Raw genomic sequence first — 24,026 nt, 5'->3', positions numbered from 1 at the left:
CAATTGACTTGACTTCATTCTTACCTATCATCCTTCCATCACTTCTTATTATTCATCACGAATGCCCTACAACTGTGTGCCATTAGCATAAATAGAATTATCATTCTTTTAAAACATTATACATTAAAAATATTAAATACCTTCTTTCTTTTATTAGTCTTAAGTGTAGAAGGAGATAATTCTATGTAAAAACTATAATTTTTTATATGTAATTTGTATTTATAATAAAATCATCAATTTATAATTAATTTTTCTGTTAGTATACAGGTCTTTAAGATTTTTTTTTAAATATTTTAGGTTTTGTGAATCGATAATCGATATATTGATTATTACAAAATCTACGTCTCTACACATTGAGACAAACTTCAAATAAAAAAATTGCTACCAACTGGAAAATAATGGTCTGTGTTGTCATATAATAAAAAACTTGTAAAAATTTATTGTCGCACTTATTCCTGTTTTTTATAAATTCAACATTTTTATAGCAATTTATTTTACAAAATATTTTTTTCATATAGGACACCTGTTTACCTTATTTGTTATTAAAATAATCCTCAATTATTTTTTCCATATTTAATCCATATTTGAAATAATTAGATTCCCTATTTTAAAATTTTAATACATAGAATTGAATTAATAAAATAATTCTAAAACTTACCGAATGCTATTAAAATTGTCTAATAATTATTTGTACAGTATCTGTTTCATTCTTGGTAACATTATGATACTCTTCTAGATTTTTTTTTATCATAATTGTCAACTGTCAAAACCAATCTGTATTATTCGAGATTTGTATAAAACAACAAAATGGTAAATGAAGCGAATTTTTCTTTAATAATCTTTTGTTATTTTAATGTGATTTCTATGAATCCTGAAACTGTATACATTAAACTCTAAATGCATATTTTTATTTTGTGCTTAACTCCCGTAAATGTACTGTAAAAGAAGAATCAAAGAACTTGGATATTCGGTTTTAATTATCCGGTTTTTGTTTTTATTTTTAAAATAGTGTTATTAATTATGTGTAACGCCGGTAATATAGACCTTTTAATCATGATATTTAAAATTATCGTGTTCGTCTTAATTAGAGAAATTTTAAAATAAATTTTGATTCATCAATGAATCATGAATAATGTAAACCAAATGGTTTTTTATATGTTCAATACATCACATAAATTACATCACGTGATGGTCTTAATTCATGGAAATTGTTCGTTTTACTAAAAACTTTAATTGTGCATGGAATTTTTTATTTTTATTATTTTTTTTTTAAATTGATGGATACCATAGACTTGTATTTTAAAGTTTATTTTTAGCATTCAGGTAGCAAAGATAATTTTTCTAAAGTCTATATTTGTTTTTAATAATTTTTTTTTTATTATCTTTTTAGCAACCTCAGATTCTGGTGTTGAGGGAGGGCACAGATCAGTCACAGGGCAAACCGCAGCTGATCTCCAACATCAATGCTTGCCAACTGGTTGTCGATGCTGTATGTATACCAATATGACACTCATGTTTTAAGTAGTTTTCCTTTTTACACAAGTAGAAAAAATAAACAGTAATGTTTTCAGGTATCATATTTTTTTTTATACAACTTAGAATGGCAAATAAGCTGAGGGCCCAACATATCCCACCCTTCAAACCTAAACACAGCCATGCAAATACAACTGCTTCACGGTTGAAACATGAATGTGACAGAGGTACCCAAGCAATTGACTTTTGTACAGTCTTCTTTTGGTATATATATATATATATATATATATATATATATATATAAAGTCTTAAGTTACAAGATATACGAGTTCTTAAGAAAATAATGGGTACAATGGCCGACTTATCCCATAAAAAGGATTTCTACCAGTCAACCTATGAATGTTTGATAAAAATTCTGAATTGGTGGGGACAAAAAAAAAATAGAAAAATAATAAAGCATTCTCTACCAGTCAACCAGTGGGATTAGCAGTGAATCATTCATTGTTGGAATATGTAAAGAAAATAACCACTAATAATGTGTACCTATATACAATATAGTTGACAATGTGGTTTCGGCATAGAATAGGCCAGCACTTCCTTTCCCATGAGTGTCCTAAGAGTTGACTAACTGAGGGCTAGGAATGGACAACAGCGTCCCTCTTAAAACATTTCTAAATGTTATATATTATTATTATTATTATTATAGCTTTTTTTTATCCACTTCCGTGGTCCCCAAGGGTAAAAGCCTCCTCCATCTTTTTCCACTTCTCCTTATCTATAGCAATACCCGTCCAGTTCTTTCCTGCTATCTTTATTATGTCATCAGCCCATCTCTTTCTTTGTCTTCCAACATTTCTTTTTCCTGCTGGACCTCGCCATTTTGTTGTTTGGAGAGTCCACCTTTTATCTTTGTCTTTGAAATGTTATATATATACCCTTCATCAAATAAAAATAACAAATACCAAAATAACAAATGTTATATATATGTTAATATAATGTTAACTATAATTAATTTGTAATGTTTTATTTTATAATTTAAATCTTTATTATTATTATTGTTATTATTAATTTTATTAATTTCAAAATTATAATGTAAATATTGACTTGCCATTGTGTGGTGAAAACTGTTACATTGGTTAATAAAGAAATATGAAATTGACTAAAGCCTAACTGCGGTTGGCAATCCGCCTACCGAGCATGGCGAATACTAGCTAAACCCTCATGGGGGTGGCTTATGGTCAGCAGTGGACCGTTAAAGGCTGATATAATAATTATGCTACAAAATAATATAAGATGATGATAAGTTAAACTATACCAGAGGGAGACTTTGTACAAAAGTCGATTGCTTGCGTACCTCTGTCCCATTCATGTTTCTACTGTGAAGCAGTTGTGTTTGCATGGCTGTGTTTCGGTTTGAAGGGTGGGATATGGCAGTGAATTTACAGGGTACAGAGGAATAACACCTGAGTCCTCAGGAATGGCAACACGTGGGGGGTATTATGGACGAAAAAGTATGTGTGTGTACTGTTATGTCTATGGTACTGCTCATGTGTATAGGCGACGGTTACCACTTTCCATCAGGTGGGCCATCAGCTTGTTTGCCATTCTAAGTAGTATAAAAAAAAGCTAGTTTTTTTTACAAATATTATCAATTGCAGGTGCGTACAACCCTGGGCCCGCGTGGCATGGACAAGCTGATTGTAGATCACAACGGTAAAGCGGTTATCTCCAACGATGGCGCCACCATCATGAAGGCAAGTCTATACTTGTAGCTTTTGAGATCTGCAGTCTAATTGAATGAATAGGAAATTGCATGGATGTTGACATTATAGGGCAGGCGTGGTCGACTTGATTGGACCCAAAATCTACTGTTTACTGGCGAGACCCTCTGTAATTTACCAATTACATACTTCTTGAAATCACAAATGTAACAACATAGTTCAGTACACGACCGTGTAGTGTTGCAGTATTGTTTATTGTATTAAGAGGGAGAACATAAAACTGAAACTGCTTCTCAGCGATTACTTGTTTATATTAGTGCAAGCATTGCGTCCGAGCATCTTCCGCTGGATTAGCAATATATTATATTGTTCGCCTTGCCACCATCCACTGGACTAACGGTCAGGAACGATTGGTTATCTACCCCTTTTTACTAGCAACCCGTCCCGGCTTCGCACTGGTGGATATTTTTATAACATTTTAAAAAGCGAATATTGTGACATAACGATAATAGTTGGACATATAGTGTCGCGAAGTTTTTTGTAGTTACTGATATTTTCTTCAATATTGTAGAACATACTTTTGTTCTATCACCAATAGTTTCCGCAGCGCACGCGACCAAAGATATTTTATAGCATTTTTTTTACACCTCGAGTTGTGTTACTAAAGTTTTAGTAAGGATCCCTAATCTTTTCTAGCAATAAATATAGCCTATGTTACTCAGGGTAGGTTTCTAATGGTGATAGAATTTTTGAAATCGGCAAAGTAGTTTTTGAGTTTATTCATTACAAACATACACATAAAAATACAAATCTTTCCTCTTTATAATATTAGTGTGGATTATTAGTATTGGGAGCTGGAGTTGTTAGACTTCATTACTGAAAACCCTTTCCCTCCCACCATTAGTGTTACCCCATAAAAGTTGCTATGCATATGAGTCTATGATTAAATATCTTTTGGACCTGAAGTGCTATGTGGTTCCTGATAGTAGACATGAGACTCGATGCATCAGTATATTGTATTTGCTTGTTTTTTTTTAATGGGTGATAATGGAATGGTAGCCCTGTCGGAGTTATCGGTATATGCTGGCAGGATACTAGTAAGGGATGATAGGTAAGGATGTAAAAGCAGGTCAGTTGGCCTGGTGTATGGATACATCTGGTGTTCAGCATGATGATTTCCAGGGGGACTACGTGGAGGTCGACATGATAGAGTGTATTGCTAGCAATAGGACTGGTAGTCCGCATTACTAACAATCCCTTCCCCCCCCTCCCCACTAAATGTTACGCCATATTTAATATGTATCGCATTTATTTTCAGTTATTGGACATCGTGCACCCGGCTGCGAAGACTCTGGTCGATATTGCAAAGTCACAGGATGCAGAGGTAAGGGTAACAATGTTTTAGGGTTCCGTACCTCGAGAGGAGAAATGGATCCCTTATGGGATCACTTTGTTGTCCATTTGGCAGGACCCGTTTTCAACTTGTAATTAATATTAAGTTGTTTGCTTGGGCACCTCTGTCCCATTCATGTTTCTACCGTAAAGTAGTTGTGTTTATATGGATGTGTTTTGGTTTGAAGGGTGGGATATGGCAGTGAATTTACTGGGTACAGAGGAATAACACCTGAGTCCTCAGGAATGGCAACGCATGGCGGGTATCATGGGCGAAACAGTATACTCTGTTATGTCCACGGTACTGCTCATGTGTATAGGCGACGGTTACCACTTTCCATCAGGTGGGCCGTCAGCTTGTTTGCCATTCTAAGTTGTATAAAAAAATATTTTATCAATGATTTTAACATCGGATCCAATTTCCTAATTCCATTGAGGATTCTACTATTATGAGATGCCAGTGCAATTGTTTTATATTTTTTTTTTGTCTATAGATACTTGTTTATGATAAATTTTATATATTTTAGGTCGGCGATGGGACTACGTCAGTTGTGATCTTGGCTGGTGAGCTCCTGAAGCGATTGAAGCCTTTCATTGAAGAAGGTGAGTCTTCTAATATAATGATAATGGAATGGTAACCCCATCTGCACTCTCAGTGTTGCAGGCGTCTATAGACTACAGTGACCGTATACCATCAGATGGGCTGTATGTGCTGATGTGCTTTACCAGAGGGAGACTTTGTACAAAAGTCGATTGCTTGGGTACCTCTGTTCCATTCGTGTTTCAACCGTGAAGCAGCTGTGTTTGCATGGCTGTATTTCGGTTTGAAGGGTGGGATATGGCGTGAATTTACTGGGTACAGAGGAATAACACCTGAGTCCTCAGGAATGGCAACGCATGGGGGTATCATGGGCGAAACAGTATACTCTGTTATGTCCATGGTACTGCTAATGTATGTAGCCGACGGTTACCACTTTCCATCAGGTGGACCGTCAGCTTGTTTGCCATTCCAAGTTGTATAAAAAAAAAACGTAAAAAAATAAACAATAGAATTAGCTTAACACTTTGCACTCGAGCGGCGCCGATACGGCGCTGGCTGATTCGAAGTGGCAACTCGAGCGGTGCTGCTGCTGCGCCCGAGTGTTTTAAAACTTTAAATCGATCTACGCTGCTACGACGCTATGGCCTTTTGTAACCGGATCTCCTTATTTACAATATGCGATAAGAAAGTTTTCTCGGAAGTACTTTCGTGGACTAGGCTCTGCTTACATTGTAGCCAAAAAGGCGTCGAGTGCAAAGGGTTAATTCATCAATATTGTTTTTTTTTTTTCGCTGGCAGGCGTCCACCCTCGCATCATAGTTCGCGCGGTCCGTACCGCGTCGTGGCTCGCCGTCGACAGAGTGAAGGAGTTGTCTGTGAGAATCGACAACAAATCGCCAGATGAGCAGAGGTAAGTGTGTGTATATATATATATATAATGATATGCGGGGTACTGTGTAATATACCAAATTTGGTATAATAACAATTTTAACGTTTTATTATATTTAAAGTAGTTAGTCTGATTTTTATTAACAAATGTAGGTACACATTTTGACACAAGATTTTTAAGAAAATTAATATAATTTAAAATAAATATCTAACAAGTGCAAGTGCGTGGCGGCTGGCGTGTGTGTGTGCAGTAATCAGTGGTGAGTGGACAGTGATCCCTGGACGTGATCCACGGATCTCTTGGTTGAGTAATAGAAAATTGTAATGTAACAAAAATAGTGGGAAAATGTATTTTTTTTTTTTTTGACGGATGAAAATGGTATGGTAGCCCCGCCTGCGCTAACGGGATACGCTGGCGGAGCACCAGTGAAGGGTGATAGATGAGAATGAAAACAGGCCAGTTAGCCCATCATGATGAATTCATCATGAATTAACCATGATAGTTTCCAGGGGGAACCGCGATGAGGTCGACCTGTTTGGGTATATTGCTAGCAATAGGATTCTCAGTTTCCATTACTAACAATCCCTTTCCCCTCGGGAAAATGTATTAGGCATGGTGAGGGGTCCCTCGATTAGTCAAGTGTGATGAATGACTATGGCCAGTGATCCACCTGATGGAAAGTGGTAACCGTCGCCTATAGACATGAGCAGTACCGTGGACATAACAGAGTATACTGTTTCGCCCATGACAACCCCCGTGCGATGCCATTCCTGAGGACTCAGGTGTTATTCCTCTGTACCGTATAAATTCACGCCATGTCGTACCCTTCAAACCGAAACATAGCCATGCAAACACAACTGGTTCACGGTAGAAACACGAATGGGACAGAGGTACCCTAGCAATCGACTTTCTAGATCTGTAGGGTCTAATACCAAGTAATCAGTAATCACTAACAAGCGACATTGTATGTTTTTTTTTTATACCACTGAGGTGGCAAGCAAACATAGGGCCCACTTGATGGTAAGTGATTTTTTATCGGTGATAATGGAATGGTAACCCCACCCGCGCTATCGGTATACACCGGCGGGGCACCAGTGAAGGATGATAGGTGAGGATGAAGCAGGTCCGTTAGCCCATCGTGACGAATTCAACAAGAATTGTTCACGATGGTTTCCAGAGGAAACCACGTGGAGGTCGACCTAATAGGGCGTATTGCTAGCAATGGGACTGTCAAACTCCATTGCTAACAGTCCCTTTCCCCCCCATGGTAAGCGGTTACCGTAGCTAATGAATGCCTGCAATACCAGAGGTATTACGTGTGCGTTGCCGACCCTGAAGAAACCTCTTTATCCCCGATCTAATGTCATACATATAGAGAGCTGCTGAGGAAGTGCGCCGCCACAGCCATGTCGTCCAAACTGATCCACCAGCAGAAAGACCACTTCTCCAAGATGGTGGTGGACGCTGTGCTGTCGCTGGACGCGCCCCTGCTGCCGCTAGACATGATTGGTGAGATCATTATGTTTGCAACTTAATATTTTACTCAATTGATATTTTACAGAAGTCCTAGTTATAATATCTATATAATAGTCAATAAATAGATATTATACCTATATACTGACTATTATAAAGAGGAAAGATTTGTATTTTTGTGTGTATGCATGTTTGTAATGAATAAACTCAAAAACTACTGTGCCGATTTCAAAAATTCTCTCACCATTAGAAAGCTACATTCGCCCCGAGTAACATAGGCTATATTTATTGCTAGAAAAGATTAGGGAAACTAAAACTTTAGTAACGTAACTCGAGGTGTAAAAAAAAATGCTATAAAATATCTTTGGTCGCGTGCGCTGCGGAAACTATTGGTGATAGAACAAAAGTATGTTCTACAATATTGAAGGAAATATCAATAACTACAAAAAACTTCGCTACTACTACATACTACATGTCCAACTATTATCGTTATGTCACAATAATCGCTTTTTAAAATGTTGTAACAATGTCCACCCGTGCGAAGCCGGGACGGGCCGCTAGTAGTGTATATAATCGAATCTTAAAGACGGAAATAAAGGTTTACCATCACCCATTTCGATATCAGCATGTTTCAGGCGACGGTTTTTTTTAATGGATGACAATGGAATGGTAACCCCGCCTGCGCTAACGGTATACACTGGCGGGGCACCAGTGAGGGATGATGGCTGAGGATGGAAAGACAGGTCAGTTAGCCCATCGTGATGAATCATGAATTCAGCATGATAGTTACCAGGGGGAACCATGTGGAGGTCGACCTGACAGGGTATATTGTTAGCAATGGGGCTAGTAGTCCGCATTACTAATAATCCCTTCCCCCCTTATAGGCGACGGTTAACACTTACCATTATTTAGTTTTTTTTATACAACTTAGAATGGCAAACAAGCTGACGGCCCACCTGATGGAAAGTGGTAACGGTCGCCTATAGACATGAGCAGTAACGTGGACATAACAGAGTATACTGTTTCGCACATGATACTCCCCATGCGTTGCCATTCCTGAGAACTCAGGTGTTATTCCTCTGTATCCGTTAAATTCACGCCATATCCCACCGTTCAAACCAAAATACAGCTATGCAAACACAACTACTTCACGGTAGAAACACGAATGGGACAGAGGTACACAAGCAATCGACTTTTGTACAAAGTCTCCCTCTGGTTACATGTAATATAATGCATTTATAAAAATTGTGAGCAAGGGTGGACTTATCTCTGACAGACATCTCTTCCAGTCAACCTAGTACAGTGAGAAAGCATGCCGTTAGCTGAAGTGCTAGCAAGCAAAAAAACCAGTGTCACTGCAACCTATCCATGGTCTTTTGTGTTCGCCGTTTCTAAAGTTCGTTGCTAATTCCTATCAGTGATGGGAATTTTAAGATATTTTTTACTACAATTTATAAATATTGCTATAAATTAAGAAAGAAAGAAGAATTACTAAAGAGATTTATGGAGCAAGTATGAATGGAGATGTCGGCAGGGGCCGCCCTAGACGGACGTATGTCGACCGAATAGGCGACGTGCTGAAGAAGGGTCAAATTAAAAGTACCCGTAACCGGCGAGCGTGTATGAAAAGATTGATGAATGTGGAGGAAGCGAAAGAGGTTTGTTTGAATCGAAGCATTTGGCGTTCCATTGTTTCTGCCTACCCTAATGGGAGACAGGCGTGACAGATATGTATGTATGTATGCTATAAATTATCCGCACATACTAGGTATCACAAAAATATTGTCCTCTGCCCAGCGGTGGGACGTTTTATGGGTCGTTAAAACTAAAATTGCACGATATTGTACCAGGAATCAAGAAAGTGTCAGGAGGTGCCCTGGAGGACTCGTTCCTGGTGGCGGGCGTGGCTTTCAAGAAGACCTTCTCGTACGCCGGCTTCGAGATGCAACCAAAGAGCTACGACAACTGCAAGATCGCCCTCCTCAATATCGAATTGGAGCTGAAGGCCGAGAGGGATAATGCCGAGGTATTTATTTATTTATTTATTCATTAGTACAAATATGTGTACATGGCGGACTTAATGCTGAAAGCATTCTCTCCCAGTCAACCGTAGGGAAGTGGCAGAATACTCGAATGCGGTACTAGTAATTATTGGCCTTTCATTTTAAGGTAGGACATTACTCCTCTATCCCCTCCACCCACCCCCTAGCTATGGCCAAGATCTAAACTTAGAGGTAAGAAATATGGATGGAAGAGGGAATTCTTAAGAATTCCCTCTTTTTTAGAAAGTTACATTATCTGTGAATAACACGAGCTGTATTTTATATCGACAAGATACTTGTAAATACCCATAGGGAGTGTCAAGGGCGTCGACAGTATACTCTGTTACGTCTGTAGGCGGCAGGTATCATTTCCCATTAGGCCCGGCGGCTTGTTTATGTAATTTTGTCCCCCTTTATACTAGTAACATAAAGGTATCCAAGCAGACGAATTTTTACATAGTTCTTGTTGCGATAGGATCTTACCGTGGGTTTACCGTGGATTTACCGTGGGTGTCGTATGAGGCGACTAAGGGACGGCGAGGGACGGGCAGCAGCGTCCCTCTTAAAACATCTCTAAAGTCTAACTGCGGTTACCAACCCGCCTGCCAAGCGTGACAACTACTGACAAAACCCCCTGGATTGTATTTTATGAACCCCTACGAAAATTATCTATTTATCCATGTGCAGCCGGGGCGGATCGCCAGTGAATATATAAATCACAAACATCTTTCGGTCAGGTGCGCGTGGACAACGTGAAGGAGTACCAGAAGGTGGTGGACGCCGAGTGGCAGATCCTGTACGAGAAGCTGGCTGCTATACACGCGAGCGGTGCCAACGTCGTGCTCAGCAAGCTGCCCATCGGGGATGTCGCCACCCAGTACTTCGCAGACAGGTCGGTACTAAATTGTATTGAGAGGTTTTAGACTAGATTTACCAATGTATGCCAATCACAGTTCGTTCTCGAAACAATCTCGGCTCGTATTCGGTTCTATATCGGTTTGTTCCCGGTCCGATCTTGGCATGTTACCGGTACAATCTAGATTTGTTCTCGGGCCGATCTCGACTCGTACTGTGTCCTATCTCGATTCTTTTTTTGACCAATCTCGGTTTGGTCCCAGTTCAATTTCTTTTTGTTCTTGGTCCAATCTCTTTTTATTCTCAGTTCGATCGTGTTTGTTCCCAGAATAGTCTTGGTTTGTTCCTGGTCCAATCTCTGTTTGTTCCCAGTCCGATCTGTCTCGTTATGGCCTATGATTATAAACAACGGATCCAATTACTGAACCGTACGTGTGGATCACAGTGCATATGAGGCCTGTACGCGACACTAAGAGCGTCCACAAAGAAGTGTGGCATGTCACAGTTATTTGCCAGTTTTCAAAAGCAATTAAAGAATTTTCAGTGTTGCTGATTTACTATTTAAAAACATAACATCTATTTCATATTTTGCTTTAAAATTTTTCATCTTTTTTGCCATCAGAATTAAAATTTTCAACGACAACTTAATCAGTGTATTATTATACAATTAACGTTTTAGTTAGCAGTTCTTTTTGGAAATTCCTTTTTATTATAATTGTTTTTAACTAACGACCCGCCCCGGTTTCGCACGGGTGCAATGCTGAAACCACAATTATCCCTAAGAGATAGACGTATACCATCGCGGACTTTTTTGTAGACCATCTTAAGGTGTATAATTCTGTAGTAAATTATATTGATCTATCTCGTATCTATCCCTAGGCGACAGTTACCACTTTCCATCAGGTGGCCCGTCAGATTGTTTGCCATTCTAAGTTGTATAAAAAATTTGAATTAAACAAAGTAATTCTAATCGACTAACTAGCGATAATAATAGTATCCCTATTTGATAGATGATTCATTGATAGGGTCCCTTGTTTTTCTCTTTTTGTGTAACATTTATATATCGTATATATAAATATAATAAAACATTGCCCCGTGTAGGTGCAAACTGAAAATCAGCGCTGAACGCATATTAGTCCAGCAAAAGCTGAGTTTGTATTTATTGCCAGGCATACGGATACTTCACAATGTATTTATTTATTTATTAATATATGTATATTATAATTTCTGTATCATATTTATAAAGAATGACAATAAATTTATTATTATTATTCATGTGTAGTCGTGATGGGGTACTGTGGGGATTAAGAGTTTGTAGTACAGTGATAGGGTACTGTAGGGGTCGGCGTGGTTGTACAGGGACATGTTCGGATGTCTGTGACTCCGATAAGGGCCTGTTATTGATGTGTAGCGGTGACGGGGTACTGTGGGGGTCCGTAAGAGCGTGCGGCACAGTGACAGGGTACCGTAGCGGCTGATGTGCGTGTGCAGGGACATGTTCTGCGCGGGCCGCGTGGCCGAGGAGGACATGCGGCGCACGCAGCGCGCGTGCGGCGGCGCGGTGCTGAGCTCGGCGCGCGACGTGCGGCGCGCCGAGCTCGGCGCCTGCAGGCACTTCACCGAGCGCCAGGTCGGCGGCGACCGCTACAACATCTTCACCGGTCTGTATTGCTTCATTGTTGCCCTTGAACATTTTACACAGCGACATCTAGGTGTTGTAAAAAAAAAGACTTACAGCATGGGGTTCTTCAAAAGGGGGGTAAAGAGGTTTCTTCAGGGTCGGCAACGCGCGCGTAATACCTCTGGTGTTGCAGGCGTTAATAGGTTACGGTAACCGCTTACCATCAGGTGGGCCGTATGCTTGTTTGCCACCTCAGTGGTATAAAAAAAATCTAGGTGTAAACTAAGTAATTACTAAAGATATAAATACATGGCTATTAGAGAAGACTGAAGGATACCCTTTTTTTGTAAAGAGTCAGGCAACTAACATATCTATGTCCTCTACCCAAAGGTTGTCTGGAAGAGATTGCTTAGCGATAAGGCCGCCTTTTGTATAATTTCTCATTACAGTTAAATGTATTTACTATTTTATAAATGGTGCATGTTACGTGCTGATGTCTTCAACAGATCGTTAAAAAGGTCAATTTCATATAAACAAGCTTGAATTATTCGATTTTATTTGCGTTTAGTTATAAAAATATAAATTTAGATAAGTTGCGTTGATCCACTTGAAAATTTTTGAAAGTCGTCCGTTGACACATACAGCAACGTTTTGTTCCCTTTTCTTAACGTAGACGGACCAATCCTGGGGCATGTCCGGTGTTGTTATCATTCGCTTCTTACTGTACGCGACAGTGCAATAAAGTGTGAAATAAATAAATAACATCTGGGAGCGGGGTGAAGGGATTGTTAGTCGCCATTGCTATCAATATACCCTAGCAAGTCGACCACCACGCAGTTGCCCTTGGAAACCATCTTGTCTAATTTATTGTTGAATTCGTCACAGTAGGCTAACTGATCTGCTTTTTCATCCTCACCTATCACTTCTCACTGGTGCCCCGCCAATATGTACCAGCATATATATAGCCAGCCAGCATAGATAGCACAGGCGTGATAAATATTTCATTATCATCCATTAAGAAAAAAAAAGTTTATATCTTTAATTGTATGGATCAGGAATCGAACCTGTGACCTGTTTACGCAAAGCAACATACCCGCCACTGCGTCACGAAGATCATTGATGTTTTACTCAACGTTAACAGTATAACAATATGATTGTTATATATATATATATATATATATATTAATGAATGAATGAATGAAAACTATTGTTCCCTTTAAAGAATTTATTATAAAGATTAACAATATACACATAAATAGAAATAATAATTAATTATATAGATAGATAGATAGATAATTTATTTACATTACTTACAACACACAAATTACAATAAAAAAAAACATACATGTATATATATATATATGTTTGTATGTATGTATGTATGTTTTTATATATAAAGTAACAATCTCCTTTCTTCATCACAGCTCAGTTTATTGCTTTGCCTTTAAAAGAGTAAAACACTGATATTCTGTTGTGGCCAAGAGTCAGTCGCGAAACTCCTCATTAAAAATAACAATAAAAAGAAATATAAATAAACTGCATTGTATGTGTTCATTACATTCGCATCCATTTGATATTATATTCTAAATAAATAAATATCAGATACCATTAGATGAGGGGTAGACATATGTAAACTTAAATACATAAAAGCAAAATAAAGAGGCAACAATGGGCGGCCTTATCCGCTAAACAGCGATCTCTTCCAGGCAACCTTAGGATGGAGAGGAGTAATTGAAATTGTGTCTGGTCAAGGCGTAACAGAAAATAATAAGATAAGAAAAAATGGACTAAAGTTGAATATATATATACTGTATGTTTCGTTTGTCTGTGCATTCAATCACCAATTCCTATCCTATCCCTTAATTGTGAAATCCTAACCTATCCTCCTCTATTCTTTAGGTTACAGTAAGGAGAATGCACCCGATGGTGAGATACCTAAATAAATTACACCACAGTTAATAATGTTTTCCTTGTTCTAGTACATAGTATAGACATATATATACTAACCAAAGGGGTTATTTGTTATATAATAGTCACAGTAATTTTTTTCATTACTATCTAGTTAATATACTCCATAATTACCCCAGTATTTCAGAGTATTTAGTACATAAATGTTATAGTTCTCCATCCCTAACATTTCAGATCCTCCCTTAGTAACCCATTATCGTAGCGTTTCCCATTACCAATCTCAATTAACGTAGTACTCCTTAAGTACCCCCATTAGTGTAGAGTTCCACAAATAACCCCAATTATCGTAGGGTTCCGTAAGTACTCCCCATTATCGTAGTGTTCCAACAGTGCCCACATTATCAGTGCTCCATAAGTACCCCAAGTATCGTAATGCTCCCTAAGTACCCTGTTATTATAATACTCGCATGAGTACACCAGTATTTTAATGCTCACATTGGTAACCTCCAACATTTCTGTCTCCCTTAGAACCCTAATATTTCAAAGTTTTCCTGACCTCTTAACGTGTGGGTACTTAGATTTTACGTATAATACGGAAACTAAATGTATGTATGTCTGCCAATGATTATAAACACGGATCCAATTACTGAAATGGTTGTGTGGACCACGTTGTTGTATGAGGCAGCTTTTTATGTATGGTGACATTTATTTATTTTATTTATTTATTTATATATTTAAGATATTTACATCCCTTCATGGGTGTATTCTTTGAGTGACTAATGTTGGCAAAGTAAAAATAAAATTGTAATCTCCCATACTGACACTGAACGTCCAATTGTATCTGAATTAGCATGTTTAAGTATATTGTTCAAAGTAGATCTGGTGTAAAAAAAAACGCATATATACATATGCGTTTTTTTTTTACTTTCTAATATATTTTTGCGAAGATTCGCTTGGATCCTTGAGTTGGTTGGTCTATCATGCTCTTCTTGTGGAGATGGGATTGTTAGTAAAAGGGATTAGCAACGCCATTGCTAGCAATATACCCTGTCATCAGGTCTCAACCTTCCCGCTGTCTCCCCAGTGAAACCCTCATAAATTACTTGTGAAACTAGATTACTACCCTCAAACAACAAATCGAAATATGAAAGATCCGGCTCGAAGGACCATCAACTCTTATTGGTGATATAAAGGAATTTGACAAACACAAAATTGACGTAAAAAAATATATATATTAAATTATAATGTCAATATAAATACGTATCTGTAACTGCCATTCAACCTGATCGCAGGCTGTCCAGCCGCGAAGACGTGCACGCTGGTGCTGCGCGGCGGCGCCGAGCAGTTCCTCGAGGAGACGGAGAGGTCCCTGCACGACGCCATCATGATCGTGAGGAGGACCATCAAAAATGACGCGGTAGTTGCCGGTGAGTTCGTTTTTTTTATTACAGCACGACACGTGACCACATCATTCTGAGCGACACCAAAGAATGCCTAAACATTGCAAGAATGTCTAATATTTAATTTACGTAATAACATAATGATTAATGGCCTACATGAGAGAATGATCAGTTTCCAATTGACACCACCAGGTGGCGGCGCGATCGACATGGAGGTATCGAAGCACCTGCGCGAGTACTCGAAGGGCGTGGCGGGCAAGGAGCAGCTGCTGCTGGCGGCCGCCGCGCGCGCCTTCGAGGCCATCCCGCGCCAGCTGTGCGACAACGCCGGCTTCGACGCCACCAACCTGCTCAACAAGCTGCGCCAGAAGCACCACCAGGGTACCTGCACTTTGTTCACTGCCTCCATCCAGCAGCTCTTAACTGTCTACTATTGAATATAGGTCTTCTTTTATGTATCTGACAGTGGCAAACAAGCTGACGACCCACCTGATGGAAAGTGGTAACCGTCGCCTATACACATGAGCAGTACCGTGGACATAACAGAGTACACTGTTTCGCCCATGATACCCCCCATGTGTTGCCATGTGAGGACTCAGGTGTTATTCCTCTGTACCCAGTAAATTCACTGCCATATCCCACCCTTCAAACCGAAACACAACTACTTCATGGTAGAAACACGAATGCGACAGAGGTGCCCACGCAAACGACTTTTGTACAAAGTCTCCCTCTGATAAGGTTTTTCCCTACTGGTTCATTTGCTACATTTGACAGGTGTTATTTCTTATTATTTTGCCTTTATGAAGGAGGAAAGAAAATAACAATAATTCTGATTCTGATAATATATTGACTTCTGCCATGCGGTCCCGGCATAGAATAGGCCACCCCTTCCTGTCCCGTGGGTGTCGTAACAGGCGAATAAGGGGGCTTGTGGTGGAGGGATAGGTAGTAGAATCCCTCTTAAAATATCACCAAAACCCTGACTGTGGTTATCCGTCTGCCAAGCGTGGCTACTATTCACAATATGTCCCAAGGAGAGGAGGTCTGTGTTCAGCAGTGAACTGACTGTCCCCTGTCACACGCTGGGCCCATAACCTATCGCCGCTGTCCGCTCGGTCCGCAGGCGAGGTGTGGTACGGCGTGGACATCCAGCGCGAGGACATAGCGGACAACTTCGCGAACTGCGTGTGGGAGCCCGCCGTGGTGAAGGTGAACGCCGTCACCGCCGCCTGCGAGGCCGCCGCACAGGTACGCTTTTTGGTTTTTTTTTTATCGTGATATAAAAATAATTTTCCAAATCAGTTAAAGACTGACGGAGTTATGAGGTGACAAATATAGAGAAAAAATATAGCCGAATTAAAAATCTCCTTTTATTTAAAGTCGGTTGAAAGTATACAAATTGGTAACGTAAAAGAGACGGTAACATCTATATTGCTTTCAACGCATCTGTAATGGAATGGCAACCCCGCCTGCACTATCGGTATACATTGGCGGGGCACCAGTGAGTGACGATAGGGTGGGTCAGTTAGTCCATCGTGATGAATACACCTGGGATTCAGCACGATGGTTGCCAGGGGGAACCGCGTGGAGGTCGACCTGACGGTATATTGCTAGCAATGGGACTGGTAGTCCGCATTTCTAACAGTCTCTTCCCTTCGGATTATGGTGTTACACCTCCGTATCGTGTAGTCTTATTGCCATATTTACCCTTCAAGCCGCAACACAGCCATACGAGAACAGCTGGTTCAATACGAGTGGGACTGGACAGAACTCATGCCATCTGTCGTCAAATTACGTTAAATATCTCCTTTTTTTTAGTACGTTTGTTCCGTTGTGGAACAGGCTAAGGTCGGAGACAATGTTGCCTAAAATAAATGGCTTTTATTCCAACTGTCAAAGTTCAATAATCGTTTATCCGTACCACAAGAGATGGCGCTGTATGTATATGAAGTACAGTTTTAGTCTCTGTATCTATGAAAGCACTGTATATTGCTCTCCCCCCCCCCCCCGCCCCTCTCTCTCTCTTCCGCTGGATTAGCAATTAAAATGACCCATTGTTTGTGTTTCTCGAATTTATTCACTTAAATAGTCCTAAATGATATACCCAATCGAGTTTTTTTGTCCAGAGACAATGGTACCAATGTAAGTCTTTCGATAGGAAACTGTTAAATGATTTTATTTATTTATTTATTCTTTATTGCACAATAAAACTTTGTGGGGGGGGGGGAAGAGATTGTTAGCAATGGAGTTTGACAGCCCCATTGCTAGCAATATGCCTTATCAGGTCGACCTCCACGTTGTTCCCCCTGGAAACCGTCGTGAACAATTCTTGCTGAATTCGTCACGATGGGCTAACTGGCCTGTTTCATCCTCACTTATCATCCTTCACTGGTGCCCCGCCGGTGTATATCGATAGCGCGGGTGAGGATACCATTCCGTTATCACCCGTTAAAAAAAAAAAACTTAGTACAAGTGGCGAGCTTAATGCCATATGGCGTTCTCTACCAGCTAACCATTAGGTAAAATAAATAAATAAATAATGTATTTTCTTCACAGATTTTGTTGGTGGATGAAACCATAAAGAACGTGAAGGGTGGAGACGCGCCCCCTCAGATGCCGGGTCGTGGCAGAGGCCGTCCGCGCATGGGATAAGGAAGCAACCACAATATGCTCTAATGTAACAATTCCCTATAGACGAATGTAAAAATGCACGTGTATGGGCATAAGCGTAATTAAAAAAAGGCGGGGTTGGCTGTGCCCACTCTAGAACTGTCCGGTGTCCACCGCAAGATGTGAGCGAAGCTTCGCAGAGACATCTCTGAAAGCACTTTTTCCCACGCATAACCACTCTTTGGAATCAACTTCCAGCAGCAGTATTTCCGAACCGATACGACAACATAACCTTCAAGAAAAGAGCATATTCCTTTTTTAAAGGCCGGCAGCACACCTGCAATGCCGTGTGTTGTGTGTGATCATGGGCGGCGGTAGTCACTTACCATCAGGTGAGCCGCATGCTCGTTTGCCCCCTGTGTTGTAAAAAAAATAAGGGCCGATTGTAAAGCGTAATTTTTCAAATATTTTAATGTAATAGTTTCGTGAAATTACTGTTTTGTGGACAGTCATAAAGTCATAAAGTAAATGCGTCAGGCTCGTGCTCGAATCACAGTCGCTTGTGACTAAGGGTCCCGAATTGATCCCGAAACTAGTCGAACTTTCTCGATCTAATTACGTATTATTATGTCATATAAAAGTATTAAGTGGCCCGTACACGTGCATGATAGTCGTCTAAATGTTGTAAAATTCGACTAAAATTATAGGGTACATGAACATTGTATCTGCCTTATTGCTTTCACAAAGTTAAAACGCTAGTTTTTAAGTTATTTTAGTATATTATTAATTATAATAATAAATTACTAAACCAAATATTGTTTTGTTTTTAATTGATAACCTAAATTGGACCAGCCAGGACTACTCTTGAATCTAATTTTTTTTATACAACTTAGAATGGCAAACAAGCTGACCGCCCACCTGATGGTAAGCGGTTACCGTAGCCTATGAACACCTGCAATACCAGAGGTATTACGCGCGCGTTGCCGACCCTGAAGAAACCTCTTTACCCCCCTTTTGAAGAACCCCACGCTGTAGTCTCTTGGGAGAACCTCGGCAGGGAGCTTATTCCATAACCTGAGTGTTCGTGGGAGGAAACATCTCTGAAACCGTGCTGTACGCGATCATCTAGGCTCTAAGGTATAAGGGTGAACTCCCCGTCGATGGTAAGCCGTGCGATGGTAGACAGAGGTAACATTTCCTCTGAGCACAGTTCATTGTACAAGTGGTAGAACACGCAGAGTGAGGCAAAATCTCTCCTAAGACTTAAGGATTCGATACCGCTTGTAAGCCTGGGATCATCGACAATTCTCATAGCTCGTCATTGTAACGAGTCGAAGCGTTCAAGCTGGTATCTAGGTGCTACCGCCCATAAGTGACAGCAATACTCCATGTGGGGTCGGATTTGCGATTTGTAAAGCATTAATCGCTGATCGCTTACTGATCTGGCGATGATAACGATTTCAATTGCTCCCATTGCTCTGCTAACAAACTTTCACGAGATGGGTTTCCAGGGGGAACAGGGGGGGGGGGGTACAAACAAGGGGAAGAAACATTAGTGATGTTAAATTAGACCACCAGGATTTAGACTTTGTAAATAAAACCACTTTTCTTGGCATAGTAGTTGATTATAAGTTGCAATGGGGCTCCCATATATTTGAATTGGCCAGCAGGCTGAGTTCAGCTGCTTATGCTGTTAGAAAAATCCGACAATTAACTGATACAATAACAGCTAAGCTTGTGTATTTTAGTCACTTTCACAATATCATGTCATATGGCATTATATTGTGGGGGAGGGCTGCTGACATCGATACAATCTTTGTACTGCAAAAAAGAGCGGTTCGGTCAATATTTAATTTGCCTTCTCGGGAATCTCTTAGAGAATATTTTAAGCAAACAGGTATACTTACTGTTCCCTCGCAATATATATATATATATATATACGAAAATTATTATGTATGTACGTAAAAATATAAATCTTTTTAAAAATAACAGTGACACACATAATTTCAATACAAGAAATAAAAACAAATTGAATGTACCTTGTTATCGACTTAGAAAAGTCAGTACATCTTTCATGGGGAACTGTATACATTTTTATAATAAACTTCCAGGTGACGTTTTACATTTAAATGAAAGAAAATTTAAGATATATATAAAAAGGACTCTCTGCACAAAAGCATATTATAAATTAAATGACTATTTAAATGACAAAACTGCATGGATTTGAATATTGTATTAATGTGCATTGTATTTTAAATGTAATTATTGTAATTTTTTTAAATTTATATTATTTTCTATAGTAATTATTATAATAACAAAGTGACGTATCATAAGAATCTGTAACAGACGTATATGAATAACAATGATTGATTGATTGAATGGTGTCTACCAGCACCATTCTTAATAATATAATTATAAAACGATTCATGGCTTAACATAGATATAAATTTGATTATTTATTAACTGTAATTCAACTGTACGTTTTCCAAAAAATAAATAAAAAAATTTTTTTTTTTTCGAATTCGATAAGCCAACTAACCAGAGGGCCTAGCCTACAATGAAATGTATATAAATATAAATGAAATATATATATATATATACATGATGAATTCATCGGGAATTAATCATGATAGTTTCCAGGAGGAACCGCGAGGAGGTCGACCTGGTTGGGTCTATTGCTAGCAATGGGATTCTGTCTCCATCACTAACAATCCCTTTCCCCCCAACTATCATGGTTAATTCCTAATGAATTCATCATGATGTGCTAACTGGCCTGTTTTCATTCTCATCTATCACCCTTCACTGGTGCTCCGCCAGCGTATCCCGTTAGCGCAGGCGGGGTTACCATACCATTATCACCCATAAAAAAAAAACACACACACACACACTCGCACACATACTAGTACATACATGTAGATTATAATTTTTTTCTAATTTCATTTATTAACTTGTATACTCTTTATAGATCAAGTAAAATAGATGTCCTCGAGTTTGGAAGCCTGGTGATCTGTAAGAGGGAGACCTTGTACAAAAGTCGATTGCTTGGGTACCTCTGTCCCATTCGTGTTTCAACCGTGAAGCAGTTGTGTTCGCATGGCTGTGTTTCGGTTTAAAGGGTGAGATATGGCAGTGAATTTACACGGTACAGAGGAATAACACCTGAGTCCTCAGGGATGGCAACGCACGGGGGGTATTATGGGCGAAACAGTATGCTCTGTTATGTCCACGGTACTGCTCATGTCTATAGGCGACGGTTACGACTTTCCATCAGGCTGACGGCCCACAGCTTGTTTGCCATTCTAAGTTGTATAAAAAATAATCCTAGTACTGACTCCGGTCTCACACAAAGATTGTTTTAAATCGTAACCTATGTAGTTGTAAGATTTATAATGCTGTTATTTTGTGAGAGAAATAAACTTTTTTTTACATATTTACCTATTTTCTTGGGAGAAAGGGATTGTTAGTAAAGGATACTGAGAATCCCATTGCTAGCAATATACCCAACCAGGTCGACCTCTTCGCTGTTCCCCCTGGAAACTATCATGATTAATTCCTGATGAATTCATCATGATGTGCTAACTGGCCTGTTTTCATTCTCATCTATCACCCTTCACTGGTGCTCCGCCAGCGTATACCGTTAGCGCAGGCGGGGTTACCATACCATTATCATCCATTAAAAAAAAAAACAAATATAATAATAATAATAATAATAAATAAAAATTTATTGCCATTCTTCACAAATTATAATGTACATATATTAATTAATCAATATATTGTCCATTAATCGTATGCGCCTGGCAATAGGTACAAACTCAGCTTTTGCTGGACTGATGTTGGTTCAGAGCTGATTTTCAGTTTGCACCTACACGGGGCACCGTTTCATTATCAATTATATATATATTGATGTAGATATTACGTAAAAAATAAAAGAAAACAATACAAAAACTAAAATAAACAAGTATAAAAGCAATGAATAAAAGAAAAAAAAAAATAAAACATAACAGAACAAAAATCCAATGTACCAAATTAACGACAAGAAAAAAAAAATCCTTAAAAGTGTCATACAATTTGCGATGCACTACATTCGATGACGAGAGCCAGCTCCACGATCCGAGGGTTGCTTCCGCATAAGTAAAATCCTTTTCTTCATTAGATTTTTGAAATGTAATGGCGTTAATGGTTGGTGTAAGTGTGGAGGCATATATTGACACGCCCTGATTTCGCATAGTTCTTTTTTAGCATAGTTATTATTAATTATAGGAGTTGCTAATATAGCTTTCTATAGGTGAAAGAGTCTCTATAAACGATTCACTAGTTTCCGAGCTTATCCGTTGTAAACAATAAAAACACGTCCCTTTTAAAACATCTCCAAAGCCTAACTGCGGTTGCCAATCCGCCTGTCAATCGTGAGGACTACTGGCAAAACCCCCCTTATGGGGGAGGCCTATGTCCAGCAGTGGACAATTAACGGTTGATATAATGACGAAATAATAAACCTGTAGTCAAGCCTTCTTTGCATAACGGTGGAAATTTCCATCATAACATTGAACGCCCAAAAATTATACAAAAGACCAAGTTCACTTTAAGTTGATCGTGTCCGGATACCTTTTTAATGTCCATTACAGAAAAAAAAAACATAGCTGTCAAATTTACTTTTTTTAACCATTTTTCCTTTAATTTTGAACATGAATTATATCGCCTTGATTTATTACACCAATAAAAAAAAAATAATGCAAAGAAGATTTAATAAGTTCTCAATCTTTTGGCCGAAACTATTACACCTACCTGTGTACTAATTGGGGAGGGAAAGGGATTGTTAGTAATGGGATCAAATAGCCCCCATTACTAGCAATATACCCTGTCAGGTCGACCTCCACGCGGTTCCCCCTGGAAACCATCGTGGCTAACTGACCTGCTTTCATCCCCATCAGTCATCTATCACTGCTACCCCGCCAGTGTATACCGATAGCGCGGACGGGGTTACCATGCCATTATCACCCATTAAAAAAAAACCTGTGTATTAATTTGCATACAATGTAATTATTAGGTAATTAAGAACTGTTCCTATACATGCATCTATGAATACAGATGCAGTACAGTGCATACTGACAACATTATCCGTCCACTTCTGGACATAGGCCTCCCCCATAGACTGCCATAAGGAAGCATCCACCTGAGCGACCTGCATTCATTGATTCCCTGCATTGCGTTTGAAATCGTCACTCCATCTAGTGGGGAGTCGTTCTACACTGCGTCTGCCCGTACAAGGTCGCCATAGTAGAATTTAGACATAGTGCATTTAAATAAACACACATAATGTTAACAGAGATTTAAAAGAGTAACTGTTGAGTTTCTCGCGGACTCTTCACAACAGATAACAACCTTCCGAACCCTGCATACGTAAAGAAATGACGATTTAAAAGTGCTTGTAAACAAGTCTATTTGAATTGTTTTTTATACAACTTAGAATGGCAAACAAGCTGACGGCCCACCTGATGGAAAGTGGTAACCATCGCCTATACACATAAGCAGTACTATGGACATAACAGAGTATACTGTTTCGCCCATGATACCCCCCATGCGTTGCCATTCCTGAGGACTCAGGTGTTATTCCTCTGTACCCAGTAAATTCACGCCATATCCCACCGTTCAAACCGAAACACAGCCATGCAAACACAACTGCTTCACGGTTGAAACACGAATGGGACAGAGGTACCCAAGCAATCGACTTTTATACAAAGTCCCAAGTGACATGCAACCAAAAGTTTTTTTTAAACTGACTTCTGAAGACTGAAAGAAGGTCTCAATACGGTTATATTTTTTTTTTAAATGTAAGATATAATCGTTTATGGGTGTACAAATTTTGTTTATCTCTAATAAATCTGAACAATCGATTTTGTTATTATTTATAGCTAGAACTTTCGAACCAAAGTACCTGTTTGGGTGTTGAAATGAATTATAATCGTTAGGTTTAATGTAGCATGTCTAAAATCTTGTTTCTAATCTAACGGAAGAGGTAAACATCTTGCTTAACCTCAATACCGGACAATGCACGCGCGGGAAACTGATAATTATGCAAAAAAAAAATCGCACGTCCGTTT

At 39.2% G+C, this 24,026-nt stretch overlaps 1 protein-coding gene across 1 annotated transcript; it reads left to right on the top strand.

The window, feature by feature from the left end:
* Positions 1–657: 657 nt before the first annotated feature.
* On the top strand, positions 658–18,738 carry LOC113516567 (T-complex protein 1 subunit eta). Its single transcript, XM_026900994.3, has 14 exons — positions 658–810; positions 1,391–1,489; positions 3,132–3,227; positions 4,513–4,578; positions 5,114–5,189; positions 5,926–6,037; positions 7,392–7,525; positions 9,340–9,515; positions 10,269–10,423; positions 11,878–12,047; positions 15,208–15,342; positions 15,508–15,696; positions 16,439–16,563; positions 17,872–18,738. The coding sequence occupies exons 1-14, from the start codon at positions 808–810 to the stop codon at positions 17,965–17,967; spliced, it is 1,632 nt and encodes a 543-aa protein (XP_026756795.2). The 5' UTR covers positions 658–807; the 3' UTR covers positions 17,968–18,738.
* The last annotated feature ends 5,288 nt before the right edge of the window (positions 18,739–24,026 follow it).

Source organism: Galleria mellonella, unplaced genomic scaffold, assembly GCF_026898425.1.
Source record: "Galleria mellonella isolate WM207_F2 unplaced genomic scaffold, CSIRO_AGI_GalMel_v1 utg121, whole genome shotgun sequence".
Taxonomy (NCBI): Eukaryota; Metazoa; Arthropoda; class Insecta; order Lepidoptera; family Pyralidae; genus Galleria; species Galleria mellonella.
The sequence above is the reverse complement of the archived record's forward strand: the minus strand, read 5'-3'. Positions and strand labels throughout refer to the sequence as shown.

Bases quoted from the DNA above. Each gene is read 5' to 3' on its own strand.
- LOC113516567 (XM_026900994.3), top strand. The intron at 3,228-4,512 runs GCAAGTCTATAC...ATTTATTTTCAG, and splicing joins ATGGCGCCACCATCATGAAG to TTATTGGACATCGTGCACCC. The intron at 5,190-5,925 runs GTGAGTCTTCTA...TTTCGCTGGCAG, and splicing joins GAAGCCTTTCATTGAAGAAG to GCGTCCACCCTCGCATCATA.